At 41.6% G+C, this 14,981-nt stretch overlaps 3 protein-coding genes and 1 pseudogene across 3 annotated transcripts; all 4 read right to left on the bottom strand.

Annotated features, from left to right (window-relative positions):
* Positions 1 to 1,090: 1,090 nt before the first annotated feature.
* On the bottom strand, positions 1,091 to 4,030 carry LOC108899961 (protocadherin gamma-A8-like). The gene has a single exon (XM_051068381.1). It carries the CDS (start codon positions 3,557 to 3,559, stop codon positions 1,106 to 1,108), a length of 2,454 nt encoding a protein of 817 aa, XP_050924338.1. The 5' UTR covers positions 3,560 to 4,030; the 3' UTR covers positions 1,091 to 1,105.
* Positions 4,031 to 4,107: 77 nt separating this feature from the next.
* LOC108899958 (protocadherin gamma-A3-like) lies at positions 4,108 to 7,599 on the bottom strand. The gene has a single exon (XM_051068380.1). It carries the CDS (start codon positions 6,984 to 6,986, stop codon positions 4,524 to 4,526), a length of 2,463 nt encoding a protein of 820 aa, XP_050924337.1. The 5' UTR covers positions 6,987 to 7,599; the 3' UTR covers positions 4,108 to 4,523.
* Positions 7,600 to 7,696: 97 nt separating this feature from the next.
* On the bottom strand, positions 7,697 to 10,612 carry LOC127140494 (protocadherin gamma-A3-like; annotated as a pseudogene).
* A 799-nt stretch (positions 10,613 to 11,411) lies between these two features.
* On the bottom strand, positions 11,412 to 13,010 carry LOC108899956 (protocadherin gamma-A7-like). Its single transcript, XM_051068377.1, has 2 exons — positions 11,526 to 13,010; positions 11,412 to 11,417 (listed from the first exon to the last, which is right to left on the bottom strand). The coding sequence occupies exons 1-2, from the start codon at positions 12,885 to 12,887 to the stop codon at positions 11,412 to 11,414; spliced, it is 1,368 nt and encodes a 455-aa protein (XP_050924334.1). The 5' UTR covers positions 12,888 to 13,010.
* Positions 13,011 to 14,981: the final 1,971 nt, after the last annotated feature.

Below are 14,981 nucleotides of genomic sequence, written 5' to 3'. Positions count from 1 at the left end.
CTTTCTTCATCTCCTCTGGTATTGAATATCGGATATGTCCGTTGACCATACAAATTAAATAAAAAAGGACCAGCAGTAAATGCCAGTTCTGTCCGCAGCCAAAACGCCATTTTTCGCACCGGGTATAGGGTCGTATTCCACATGCCATAATAAATGAAAACACGAAAAAAAATGCCTTACAACGATCCAAGGACGACACTTATTTTGAAAAATAAAACTCACGAAGCACTAAGGAAAAACTGTATTGTTTTTACAGATAATATCTAAACGGATGTATCGGTTCATGTGAGTCTGTTTTCTGTCTGTCAGCCCACATAATGCACACTATCTCCTTTTCTCTCATAGGCCAGAGAAGCAAGGGAGGGGACTGTGTGTTAATGTTTCAAAGATTATGTTGGATTGACCAACAGCGTCCCTTAGAGTCCAAAATCAATAACACCATGCAACAATGAATTGTTTCTGGGAAAATGTACTATATGGAATTGGAAAAATTGTTAATTACATTTAAATACAAAATTATCTCAAAACAAGTTTTAGAGTGAAGCCGTTTTCAAGCTATTAGCTCTTATAATATGCAAGCATATGAATAAAAAAAAATGCCCGTGTGACGCACGTGAAACAGATAAATTACATACACAAAATACCACTAAAATTTCTATCATTGTTCACGAAGCGCTGGGAAATAAAACCCTAATAATTTGGTAATTAGAGCAATGAACGACGGCATTTTTGATTCTCAAAATGATAACTTAAATCACGCGCAAGGTGTTTTTCAAATACATAATCACGAGTGAATACACACAAGAGACTCTGGAGATCAGCACTTTCATATTTACAAAGTTGCAAGAACCTAGCAGGTTAGGAGTCTGCCTTAACACAACATTAACTAAGTCAAAGCAACGTGCGTGTGTAATTTCATTCTAACACTAACTCAGAGTAAAGAGTGATACTTTGTTGAAGTTCGGCATGTCAATACAGACGCAGTAATCTTATCAAGTGATACTGAGTACTGCTGTCCATGGTGCTGAACATGATGACATAGTGCGAAACAGTTCACTAGACGTTAAAATGAACAAAGAAAAATAATAATGGCACCTAGATGAAGCTATATTATTTGACTAACCTCTAGAGGAGAGTCTGGTTCATCCAGGATGCTCTTTTCACTTTGTATCCGCTGCATCGTCCCTGTAGAACTGGGGTCCATTATCAGCACGTTCTGACTACCAGCTCTGCCGAACTTACAGTCACTCTTTCTGGAGTCAGTCGTCCTGCACACCTCGTAATTGTACACGTGTTGGAGAGTCCCTGTCCCCAAAGTGTCTGAGTAACGTGGAGGATAATATGGAATCACAGGGAGATTGGAGTGATACAGGATGCGAGACTGTCTCCATCTGTAGATTTTCACTGATATAATAACCACTAAACACGTGATGAAGAGGAAGGAAACTACAGCCAGAGCCAACACTAAGTAAAAAGTCAGGTTGTCATTGTACTCCTTGTCCTGGGTAAAGTCAGTGAACTCCGACAGCACTTCAGGGAAGCTGTCCGCCACCGCCACGTTAACAATGACTGTAGCTGAACGAGAGGGCTGCCCGTTGTCCTCCACTATAACAGTCAGTCTTTGTTTCACTGCATCTTTATCAGTCACTTGGCGGATAGTTCTTATTTCTCCATTCTGTAAGCCCACTTCAAACAGCGCCCTGTCTGTGGCTTTCTGCAGTTTATAGGAGAGCCAGGCATTCTGTCCAGAGTCCACATCAACAGCCACCACTTTAGTCACCAGATAGCCCACGTCTGCTGAACGAGGCACCATTTCAGCCACCAGAGAGCCACCAGTCTGGACTGGGTACAGAACCTGAGGGGGGTTGTCGTTCTGGTCCTGGATCAGAATTTTCACAGTTACATTACTACTGAGTGGAGGAGAGCCTCCATCCTGAGCTTTGACAACGAATGTCAGTTCTTTGATCTGTTCGTAGTCATATGAGCGAACTGCATGAACGATTCCGCTTTCTGCATTTACAGAAACATATTCAGAAACTGGAAATCCGCCTACACCACTAACATCCAGAATATAAGATATGCGAGCGTTTTGGTTTTCATCAGGATCTTTAGCTCTCACAGTGAGAACAGAAACGCCTGGGGAGTTGTTCTCTGCAATACACGCACTGTAAACACCTTGTGAAAATGTTGGAGAATTATCGTTCACATCAGAGACCTTTAAATGAAAGGTTCTTTTTGTTGACAGAGGAGGCATTCCTGCATCTGTCGCAACAACAGTGATGTTATAGTCTGACACACTTTCACGGTCTAATACAATATCAGTTACCAATGTATAGTAATTTCTCAAATTAGATTTAATTTTGAAAGGTGCGTTTTGTTCTATTCTACAATTTACTTGTCCGTTATCACCTGAGTCGAGATCTTTTACATTTATAATGCCAATTGTTGTACCAGGAGGGGAGTCCTCTGACACAGGACTAGTGAATGACATCATATTAATGACAGGTGGGTTATCATTCACGTCAATCACATCAACTACAACTTTACTGGAGTCTGTCAAAGCCCCTTGGTCAGTTGCCTCAATGCGTATTTCATATTTCTTTGCTTTTTCATAGTCAACCTCCCCTGAAAGAAATATCACACCTGTTGTCTTGTTAATTTCGAAAATACTGTGTATGTTGCCTTGCATTTTTGAAATAGAATAATAAATCAAACCATTTGATCCACTGTCTGCATCACTAGCATTCACGGTGATTATATAAGTCCCTTTAGCGGCATTTTCCATAACAGTGGCTTTGTAGACTGACTGATTGAAAACAGGAGAATTGTCATTAACATCTAAGACAGTGATATCTATATTTACTGTACCAGATTTCTGTGGCGTCCCACCGTCCACTGCTATCAGCTTTAGGGACAGACTAGGATATCGCTCTCTATCCAACGGTTTCTCAAGGACCATCTCTGCATTTTTTCGTCCGTCATTATTTGAATGCTTTTTTAAGATAAAATTTTCATTCGGAGATAAATGATAGTCCTGAAGCCCATTGAGTCCTACATCAGGATCATTGGCTGTTGGTAAAACAAAACGCGCTCCCGGAGCGGCTGATTCTCCAATCGTCAGTTTCATGTCGTGCTGATGAAAAGAAGGTGAATTATCATTTATGTCCAATACTTCGACTGTAACGTGGTGCAGTTCCATCGGATTTTCTAAGATCAGATCAAAGCTGAAGCTGCACGGTGTTACATCTCCGCAAAGCTGCTCCCGGTCTATTCTCTCATTCACGACTAGAATCCCTTTGTCTGTCTTCAGCTCGGTGTACTGGATGCTTTCTCCGGTAACGATACGGGCCCGACCAGAACGCAGCCTCTGCATATCTATTCCAAGGTCCAATGCGACATTCCCAATAAGGGACCCCTTCTTCATCTCTTCTGGGATTGAATAACGTATTTGACCACTGGCAATATGACTTAGAAAAAAGAGAAGCAGAATGCTTTGCGGCGTCAGTTTGTAGCACAAACGCCATCTTAAAGCCCGGCAGAGATGTTTTCTGAAATCCATGTTACCAAATAAGCGTTATGAAACGATACTCTTCAAACACTGGAGGATTTACAATAATTCCTCTCTCTCGTAGAAAAAAAAATTCAAACCATTGCCAGTATATCTGGGTCCATCACAAATGTCGTCCACAGTCAAAGTATATCTGCCCAATACAGAGCAGAATGAAGGAAGGCACCGCCTAAAACACTGTTCCGATTTGTTTTTACTTGACCAACAGCGTCCCTTAGAGTCCACTCACTGAATATCAACACAAGGAAGAAAATTAACTGCAAATTCAATTCACATAGCAACTGACTGCCAACAATCTCACTTGCAGAGAAAATCAATATCGTCATTACCACGAAACTGAAACAAACACAAACTCTGGTATATGATAAATTCAGTAGTACAGTGGGGCCCTAAGCATCTAACATGCCACACAATACAGTGTCTTACGAGTGCAAGCAACGAAAAACTTTAACTATAGAAAACAATGCATTGCTGCACACAGAAGCACAGAAATGGAGGAAATTATTATAAAATCTCCAGAAAATTACCCACTTGCACTGCAAAAGCGTACAAAATAAAACTTCTATTGAATATTGATAAGCAGCGCAAAGGTGAGGAAAGGTTTGAATTTGAACAAGTCATCAACACCAGACGTGAGAGGTTCTGTTTTTTTTCTAATCCTATGACAGAAGTATTTACCTGATGTCTCTAGTTTTCTTAGAGTCAAAAACAATATAATTTGGAAATGCAAGAGAGATGCATTTTAACGTAATTCGTAGAACGTGGTTTTAAAAGCCATTGCTACGTTTGCACAGGGTGTTACAGAGGCAGAATCCTTGCAAAATGATTCAAACAACCTGAGGCGCTATCCCTGGTGCTGAAAATTAAAGCAAGGTGTTCAAGTATGCATAATCAGTGCAACCATTTAAGATGAAGAGAGAAAAACATACAGGATCAGAGGAAAGGTAAGGTTATCCTAACTCACCTCTAAAGGAGAGTCTGGTTCATCCAGGATGCTCGTTTCACTCTGCATTCGCTGCATCGTCCCTGTAGAACTGGGGTCCATTATCAACACGTTCTGACTACCAGCTCTGCCGAACTTACAGTCACTCTTTCTGGAGTCAGTCGTCCTGCACACCTCGTAATTGTACACGTGTTGGAGAGTCCCTGTCCCCAAAGTGTCTGAGTAACGTGGTGGATAATATGGAATCACAGGGAGATTGGAGTGACACAGGATGCGAGACTGTCTCCATCTGTAGATTTTCACTGATATAATAACCACTAAACACGTGATGAAGAGGAAGGAAACTACAGCCAGAGCCAACACTAAGTAAAAAGTCAGGTTGTCATTGTACTCCTTGTCCTGGGTAAAGTCAGTGAACTCCGACAGCACTTCAGGGAAGCTGTCCGCCACCGCCACGTTAACAATGACTGTAGCTGAACGAGAGGGCTGCCCGTTGTCCTCCACTATAACAGTCAGTCTTTGTTTCACTGCATCTTTATCAGTCACTTGGCGGATAGTTCTTATTTCTCCATTCTGTAAGCCCACTTCAAACAGCGCCCTGTCTGTGGCTTTCTGCAGTTTATAGGAGAGCCAGGCATTCTGTCCAGAGTCCACATCAACAGCCACCACTTTAGTCACCAGATAGCCCACGTCTGCTGAACGAGGCACCATTTCAGCCACCAGAGAGCCACCAGTCTGGACTGGATATAGAACCTGAGGAGGATTGTCGTTCTGGTCCTGGATCAGTATTTTCACAGTCACATTACTACTGAGTGGAGGAGAGCCTCCATCCTGAGCTTTGACTACTAGCTGAAGTTGTTTAATTTGCTCATAATCAAAGGAGCGAACCGCGCTAAGAACTCCAGTTTCAGAGTTTAAAGACACATAAGTAGAAACTGGACTACCACTGACCTGTGTGTCCTCTAAAAGATACGAGATTCTGGCGTTTTGGTTCCAATCAGAGTCCCTCGCGCTGACAGCAAATATTGAAATTCCAGGTGAATTATTCTCTGTGATCTGAGCAGAATAACTGCTTTTATCAAAAAATGGTGCATTGTCGTTTACGTCAGAGATTTTAAGATGTAATTTTGTTGAGCTACAAAGTGGGGGAGTCCCAAAGTCCGTGGCTGTTATTGTTATGTTATATTCTGAGACCGACTCGCGGTCAAAATGTTGATCTGAAACTAAATTGTAATAGTTTGTTAAAGATGACTCGATTTTAAAGGGATGTTTGCCATCTATAGAACATTTTATTTGCCCATTTTTCTCAGAATCTGCATCTTTCACGTTCAAAATAGCAATCGTTGTACCAGGACGTGAGTCTTCAGACAACGAGCTAGAAAGTGACATTATATTTATGACTGGGGCATTGTCGTTAACATCAATAACATCCAGTACAACTTTACTGGTCCCGGTGAGACCACCCTGATCTCTTGCCTCAACCCTAACCTCATATTTTCTGTCTTTTTCATAATCTATTTGACCAGATACAGAAATCGTTCCAGTATTTTCATCAATACTGAATATATCTGCTGCACTCCCTTTCATTTTAGACAAACTGTAAACGATGACTCCATTTGAACCGCTGTCTGCGTCTGTGGCATTTACTGTAATAATGTTTGTGCCTCTCATCGTGTTTTCCATCACAGATGCTTTATATACTGACTGGTTAAATACTGGAGCATTGTCGTTGGCATCTAAAACAGTGACATCTATATTTACTGTACCAGATCTCTGTGGTGTTCCTCCGTCAACTGCGATTAACTTTAAAGACAAATGTGGACGTTGCTCTCTGTCTAAAGGCTTCTGTAGCACCATTTCAACGTATTTACTTCCGTCTGGATTTGCATGTTGCTTCAAAATAAAATTGTCGTTTGGTGACAAAACATAATCTTGCAAAGCGTTCTGCCCCACATCTAGATCCTCTGCACTCTGAAGTGGAAACTGCACTCCCACTACAGCCGATTCACTTATTTCAAAACTGATAGGTTTATCTTTGTTTGGGAAGACGGGAGCGTGATCATTTATATCCAAAACCTCAACTGTAATTCTGTGCAGTTCCATTGGATTTTCTAAAATCACCTCAAAACTGAAGCTACATGGCGTTATGTCTCCACAAAGCTGCTCTCGGTCTATTCTCTCATTCACGACTAGAATCCCTTTGTCTGTTTTCAGCTCGGTGTAGTGAACGTTTTCTCCCGTCACGATACGGGCCCGCCCAGAATGGAGCCTTTTCAGATCCAAACCAAGATCCTGCGCTACATTACCAATAACTGAGCCTTTCTTCATCTCCTCTGGTATGGAATAACGAATCTGACCACCTACCATATTCATTGCATGAAGCAGCAACATAAGCAGTCCTATTTGTCGTCGCAGTCCACAAAACAATCGCCATCTTAAGGATATGTAGGTGGGAGATCCTCGAAGTGCCATCATGGCAACAAACAATCGAAAAAGATTACTTATATCCGATTGATATCAATTGTAAATCTGGTTCTGATATATCCGTTTCCTGGTTGCATCTAAACACGTCTTCAACGTTTACATGCAAGTCTGTGAGACTATGTTCGCCCCAAACGTCGAAAAAACACTGAGAGTCTTCCCCACTGTATCGTCAGTTCGGGGGATGAACTGAATGACGACACAACTCAGAAAATATTTTACTGACCAACAGCGTCCCTTAGAGTCTAGAGGGTGAATTTCAAACGAGCCAAAGAGCACAGTACTAACACTCTTTAAAAAATAGAGTTGATTGAATGAAGAGGCTGAGTTTAAAGATACTGTTTGTAAATAAAAGCAAACTCTAACACATCACATTGTTTTCAGTGGAAAAATGAAAAAATGTGGAGTGAAAATAACCTATCCAAAGTAAATGAAGAAATAAAATAAAATCTTAACCCCGAACAATATGCTTTCAATTAAGCAGATTGCAATAAATAAATACAGCAGCAGTTCTTACAGGAAATAAAACATCTACATGATGTGAAAAATAGTTAGCTTTAAGAAAATGTGCATGTTTTTCTTTTATTGTGGAACAAAAATAATGTGTTCCCACAACAAAAGCGGTGTATTATAATGTGCTACATGAGCACTACTATTGAAATTAAGCTGTTCCCTGTGTAATATGATAAAATGTAAATAATTCAGTATAAGGATTTTTGTGACATGCAGTGACAGCTTAGGCTGTAGAAATCAGTGTGATGGATTGGCATATGTGTTGCCTTTAATAATGTTTGTGTTCTGTCATTTGGGATTTGAGATACTTTATTAAATGTTTTTGCCTACTCAATCTAAACTCTTGCCATCATTTAAATAAATGTTCGAATATTAAGCGAATGAAAAACTGAATACTGTACACAAAGGCACAGTATGAAAATTACTTGGCTCTTCAACACTGATAAATATGAACATGATTGTATTAGATACAATGTGACAACTACATACTGTACTTTCCATCGTGAATGTACAGATTTGCAGGAGCTGAACTCAATCAATGACAGAAAACAGCTGAGCTGTCCATAGTGCTGAAAGTGACATCGGAGAACTGTTAGCGTTAAGTGCAGCTAAAGATAACAAAACAAACATGCAAGAACAGAGAAACTAAAGAACATAGACGAAGCTAAACTTTCAACTAACCTCTAGAGGAGAGTCTGGTTCATCCAGGATGCTCTTTTCACTCTGTATCCGCTGCATCGTCCCTGTAGAACTGGGGTCCATTATCAGCACGTTCTGACTACCAGCTCGGCCGAACTTACAGTCACTCTTTCTGGAGTCAGTCGTCCTGCACACCTCGTAATTGTACACGTGTTGGAGAGTCCCTGTCCCCAACGTGTCTGAGTAACGTGGAGGATAATATGGAATCACAGGGAGATTGGAGTGATACAGGATGCGAGACTGTCTCCATCTGTAGATTTTCACTGATATAATAACCACTAAACACGTGATGAAGAGGAAGGAAACTACAGCCAGAGCCAACACTAAGTAAAAAGTCAGGTTGTCATTGTACTCCTTGTCCTGGGTAAAGTCAGTGAACTCCGACAGAACTTCAGGGAAGCTGTCCGCCACCGCCACGTTAACAATGACTGTAGCTGAACGAGAGGGCTGCCCGTTGTCCTCCACTATAACAGTCAGTCTTTGTTTCACTGCATCTTTATCAGTCACTTGGCGGATAGTTCTTATTTCTCCATTCTGTAAGCCCACTTCAAACAGCGCCCTGTCTGTGGCTTTCTGCAGTTTATAGGAGAGCCAGGCATTCTGTCCAGAGTCCACATCAACAGCCACCACTTTAGTCACCAGATAGCCCACGTCTGCTGAACGAGGCACCATTTCAGCCACCAGAGAGCCACCAGTCTGGACTGGATATAGAACCTGAGGAGGATTGTCGTTCTGGTCCTGGATCAGTATTTTCACAGTCACATTACTACTGAGTGGAGGAGAGCCTCCATCCTGCGCTTTGACGACGAATATCAGTTCTTTGATCTGTTCGTAGTCATATGAGCGAACTGCATGAACGATTCCGCTTTCTGCATTTACAGAAACATATTCAGATATTGGAGACCCACTAATCTCACACTCTTGTAAAATGTAAGACACACGCGCGTTCTGGTTTTCATCGGGGTCTTTAGCATGAACACTAAGCACGGAAACGCCTGGAGAGTTATTCTCTGCAATCAAAGCACTATAAAAGCCTCGTGGAAATACTGGGGCATTGTCATTGACATCCGAGATCTTTAGATAAAATGTTCTTTTAGTTGAGAGGGGAGGCGATCCTGCGTCCGAGGCAATAACAGTGATGTTACACTCTGACAGATTTTCGCGATCTAATGCAGCATCGGTTATCAATGCATAATAATTTCTCACGTTGGATTTAATCTGAAAAGGAACAACACCTTCGATGGTGCATCTTACTTGACCGTTTTCATTCGAATCGGCATCTTTAACATTAATTATGCCAATGGTGGTACCAGCAGGGGAGTCTTCTGACACAGGGCTCGTGAATGACATGACGTTAATGACGGGAGCGTTATCATTTACATCGATAACCTCAATTTCAACTTTGCTGGAATCTGTCAGCCCTCCTTGATCTTTAGCTTCAACCCTGAACTCAATTTTTTTGTCTTTTTCAAAGTCTATTTCCTTTGCCACATAATTCTTCCTGTAGTCTCATCTATGTCGAACAAATCAGCTATTCCTGCCTTAGATTTTGAGAAGAAATACGTTACTCTCCCATTTGAACCACTGTCTACATCGCTTGCATTCACAGTAACAATGTGAGTGCCTTTTGGTGCATTTTCAATCACAGTGGCCTTATACACCGATTGATTAAACAATGGAGCATTATCATTGACATCTAAGATACTGATACCTATATTTACTGTACCCGATCTCTGTGGATTTCCGCCGTCCACAGCCAACAGTTTTAGAGACAGGCGTGGCTGCTCTTCTCTGTCTAAGGGTTTCTGAAGCACCATTTCAGCATATTTACTCCCGTCTGGATTAACATGTTGTTTCAAAGCAAAATTATCGTTCGGAGTCAAAATGTAGTTCTGCAGGCCGTTTGCTCCAACATCAGCATCGTCCGCACTCTCTAAAACAAAACGGGAGCCAAGCGCAGCTGATTCGCTAATTTCAAATTCCAAGTGCCTATTTTGAAAAGTGGGAGCATTGTCGTTTACGTCCAGTACCTCTATTGTCACAGGGTGCAACTCCATGGGTTTCTCCAGTAAAATCTCAAAGGTAAAGCTACACGGTGTCACGTCTCCACAAAGCTGCTCTCGGTCTATTCTCTCATTCACGACTAAAGTCCCTTTGTCTGTCTGCAGCTCGGTGTACTGAATGTTTTCTCCGGTCACGATACGGGCCCGACCAGAGCGGAGCCTTTTCAGATCTAAACCCAGGTCTTGTGCGACATTGCCAACAAGCGACCCTTTCTTCATCTCTCTGGGATCGAATACCGGATCTGTGCCTCCGTCTGAATGAGAAGAATAAACTGTAACATAAACAGATACCACTGTCCTTCGCAATCGCCATCTTAAATCTCTGTCTCGATGATGCTCCTTCATGCATGTGAAAACAAGGATTTCAAACAAACCGAGCAGGAAAGAAGAAGGAAGATTTCAGGTCAGTGATGAAAACGGATACATTCCAGGTTAATTTAGATTGGAGTTAAAAGTCTAAATAAGCCGCTGAGCCCCAGCTCGTATGAAACACAGATCATCTCCTCTTGTAAAACGCAGTAACAGGGGAGGGAACAAGCCTGCCTCATGAGGCATGGTGGAATTGATTTACCAGGCAACAGCGTCACTTAGAGGCTAAACTATGAAACTCGTCTATCCAGACATCCAATGCCATGAGTTTAGTGTTTCGAATGATACTCTCTAAAGTAATGGCATATGTGGCCATAGAAATACGATTATGATTGATCACTCTAATTACGGACATGTAAAGTTTCTTCAGGAAATGAGAGAAGGGATTAATCAATATAGTGAAAAGGTTGTTGTTCATTGCCTCTAGACCACATTTAAGAATCAAACGTTTCTTTCCTGTTGGCAAAATGATGAATATATAAGAGGATCAGTCTCTTCCTCATTAAAACAACAACACAAAATACTAGTTCGCAAGGAAACTGTAGTAAAAATGCACTATTACTTACCAATCTGTAACAACATGTTACATGTTGCATTAAATTTAACCAGGTCTCTTCAAACCAACCCAAAAACCTCAAATGACAACAAACAACAATATCTCAATGCAAAGCAGGACTTCAGTACCATGGACAGAGGAAGAGCTGCGGAACCAACCGCCAGTGTTATAAACATCATGCTGTACTTGGTGCAGAGTAATGGTTTTATGTGTCCACTATTACAGCTAGAATCAACAACATCAATACAAAAATATGAAAGTGAACTTTCTACAAAACATATTACGCCCAAAGATGCAACAGCTGATATGATAAACGTCCACAGACAGACTTACCAGAGTAGACATATGAGATACTGCTGATGACTGCTCTCCATTCTGCAGAGTTTCAGTTCCAGCTCCATCCACACTAACCAAACTTTGACTCATCGGTTTCATATATTTCATGTCACTCTTTCTGGAGTCAGTCGTCCTGCACACCTCGTAGTTGTACACGTGTTGGAGAGTCCCTGTCCCCAAAGTGTCTGAGTAACGTGGTGGATAATATGGAATCACAGGGAGATTGGAGTGATACAGGACGCGAGACTGTCTCCATCTGTAGATCTTCACTGATATAATAACCACTAAACACGTGATGAAGAGGAAGGAAACTACAGCCAGAGCCAACACTAAGTAAAAAGTCAGGTTGTCATTGTACTCCTTGTCCTGGGTAAAGTCAGTGAACTCCGACAGCACTTCAGGGAAGCTGTCCGCCACCGCCACGTTAACAATGACTGTAGCTGAACGAGAGGGCTGCCCGTTGTCCTCCACTATAACAGTCAGTCTTTGTTTCACTGCATCTTTATCAGTCACTTGGCGGATAGTTCTTATTTCTCCATTCTGTAAGCCCACTTCAAACAGCGCCCTGTCTGTGGCTTTCTGCAGTTTATAGGAGAGCCAGGCATTCTGTCCAGAGTCCACATCAACAGCCACCACTTTAGTCACCAGATAGCCCACATCTGCTGATCGAGGAACCATTTCAGCCACCAGAGAGCCACCAGTCTGGACTGGATACAGAACCTGAGGTGGGTTGTCGTTCTGGTCCTTGACATGTACATTAACTGTTGTGTTACTAGTTAGTGGTGGCGATCCGCCATCTTGAGCTTTAACTCGTATTTTATACTCTTTGACTTGTTCATAGTCAAGTGAACGCAAAGACTGAATTACTCCACTTTCCGTATTAATTGAGAAATATGAGGAGACTGGAGCTCCATTAAATTCGCTGTCAATAAGAAAATATGATATGCGTGCATTCTGACCCTGATCTGGATCAGTTGCGTAAATCTGCAACAGAGTGACACCAGGAGAATTGTTCTCCATTACCTGAGTGCTGTAAACACTTTGGCTGAAAGCGGGTGCGTTGTCATTAATATCAGTAACGTCTAAGAATACAGTTTTACTGCTTGATAAAGCAGGCAAACCCTCATCTGTGGCAGTGAGAGTGATGTTGTACTTGGAACGCTTTTCTCGGTCGAGGTTTTGCTCTGTGACTAAGGTGTAGTAGTTTCTGAGAGATGATTTAATTTTGAAAGGGAGGTTTTCGTCTATATTTAAATGAACCTGCCCATTTTTACCAGAATCTTTATCTTGGACGCTAATCAAGGCCACAACTGTACCAGGAGCAGAATCTTCTGAAATCTTACCCGAATATGAAGCCATTGTGATCACTGGGCTGTTATCATTCACGTCTGCTAATTCGATAATTAACTTGCTGGCGCCCACTACACCCCATGGATCTTTTGCTTGAAGGTTTATTTCGTAACTTGGAGAAACTTCGTAATCGATGTCACCGGTTAGTTTAACCTCTCCAGTGTAAGAATTTTATTTCGAAAGGACAGGATGAATGCTCTTCTAGGTGGGTGAAAAAATATGTGACGTTGCCATTATAACCTTGGTCTAAATCGACGGCACTGACTCTAGCAACAACTGTGCCTCGGGAACATTTTCCAAGACGGACACTTTGTATAAAGACTGCGTAAAACGGGCGCGTTGTCATTTGCGTCCAGAACAGATACATGTATTCTTACTGTCCCAGACCTCTGCGGCTCCCCACCATCAACAGCCGTTAATATAAGCGTATGTTCGCTTTGCTTCTCGCGATCCAAACTACTCTGAAGCATCATTTCAGCATATTTACTCCCATCTCCTCGAGTGTGTTGTTTGAGAACAAAATGATCGTTTGCTTTTAAAGAGTAGCTTTGCAGTGAGTTTACTCCTACGTCAGGATCAGCTGCGCTATCAAGCAAGAATACAGTCCCTGTGGGCGTCGATTCGCTAATTTTCCAAGTTAATTTCCTTTTTGGGAAAAGCGGGAGCATGGTCGTTTACATCTTGTATTTCGATCGTAATGGAAAACAATTCAAGTGGATCCTCTAGGACAATTTCTAGACTAAAGCTACACGGAGATTTCTTGGCGCATAATTTTTCTCTGTCAATTCTTTCATTGACAACAATATGTCCTTTGTTCTGGTTCAGCGCGACATATTGGTTATCCTCATCAATAACAAGTCGAGCCCGACCAGACACCAACCTTTTTAAATCCAAGCCCAGGTCTTTTGCGACGTCTCCAACAAACAGCCCTTTCCTCATTTCCTCTGGAATAGTATAACGAATTTGTCCATTAACCGCAGCGACAACACAGAAAAGCAAAATGGATACTCTCCAGTCCAATGAGGCGCCTTTGCTCCTCAGAGTCTCCATTTCTTCCAATGAATATCAAATCCAAAATAAAAACGATATCCGGAGGGAGGTCTTGCACTCAATATGTACCATATGTATTTTGAATAGTCCCCTGCCAAATCTATACAATGCGACCGTCCAAACTAGAGCCTCAGTGAATGTATGCACACGGTTATCGCCTATTTCCCTCAGAGACGGGTGGTGACTTTGTCTCTGTAATAAGGCCGATGTTATACAAGTAGTCTCCTTAGGCAACAGCACCACCAACAGTGACTAAGTTAACAACATGAGTAAACCACCTACTCCACTGTCCGTCTAGTGTATACAATGTTTACAAGGCCTTTTAGCCTAAACCTTGATGTTGTGGCCCTTTGACATGAAAATTCAGTAAATATAACATCAAAAACTAGATAGATAGATAGATAGACAGATAGACAGATAGATAGATAGATAGATAGATAGATAGATAGATAGATAGATAGATTATCCCTCCTCCCTCTTGATCCAATCTAACTGATGAGCCGTGACCTACATTTGAGTAGTGGAATTAACATCTAGTATGAAACTGCTGCAACATTCATCCACAAGCATGAACAAATACTGGCAAATTTCACAGCACTATACTTCTGCATGTACTTAAAACATGATGTCTGCACAGGTAGGAATGCCTATCTTAAAATGGGTCACGATAGTGCCTTGCATGGTCCCCTGCTCAAACACAGTATTAGCATATACAGCCGCAGAGCATAACATTCTGCACATCATGATTGTGCATTATTCAGGATATGACTGCACAGCAGCAGCCAGGATTATTATTATTCATGTCGTTTAAAGCCTAGGGTAGAATCACATAGCATGCACAAATAAGAGCAATGCAGCTGCCTGTGTTACAGAACTGCTGGCTAAAATTTCAGTCTTGCATATATATAACTTCAAAAGAAATAATTTAGAAGAAATGTGTCTTATAAACATTAATAATTTTGGTTATGTTGGCTGATTTCAACAGTCCCCATGTGGTGAAAAGGAGAAAGTGAGGAAAAGAGATAAAAAAAGAGACAGAAAATAGGCAGAAAC

This window comes from Lates calcarifer, unplaced genomic scaffold (genome assembly GCF_001640805.2).
Source record: "Lates calcarifer isolate ASB-BC8 unplaced genomic scaffold, TLL_Latcal_v3 _unitig_4495_quiver_2001, whole genome shotgun sequence".
Taxonomy (NCBI): domain Eukaryota; kingdom Metazoa; phylum Chordata; class Actinopteri; family Centropomidae; genus Lates; species Lates calcarifer.
The sequence above is the reverse complement of the archived record's forward strand: the minus strand, read 5'-3'. Positions and strand labels throughout refer to the sequence as shown.

Excerpts from the sequence above, each read along its gene's own strand:
- LOC108899958 (XM_051068380.1), bottom strand. The coding sequence starts at position 6,986 with ATGATGGCACTTCGAGGATCTCCCACCTACATATCCTTAAGATGGCGA.
- LOC108899961 (XM_051068381.1), bottom strand. The coding sequence starts at position 3,559 with ATGGATTTCAGAAAACATCTCTGCCGGGCTTTAAGATGGCGTTTGTGC.
- LOC108899956 (XM_051068377.1), bottom strand. The coding sequence starts at position 12,887 with ATGGCTTCATATTCGGGTAAGATTTCAGAAGATTCTGCTCCTGGTACA.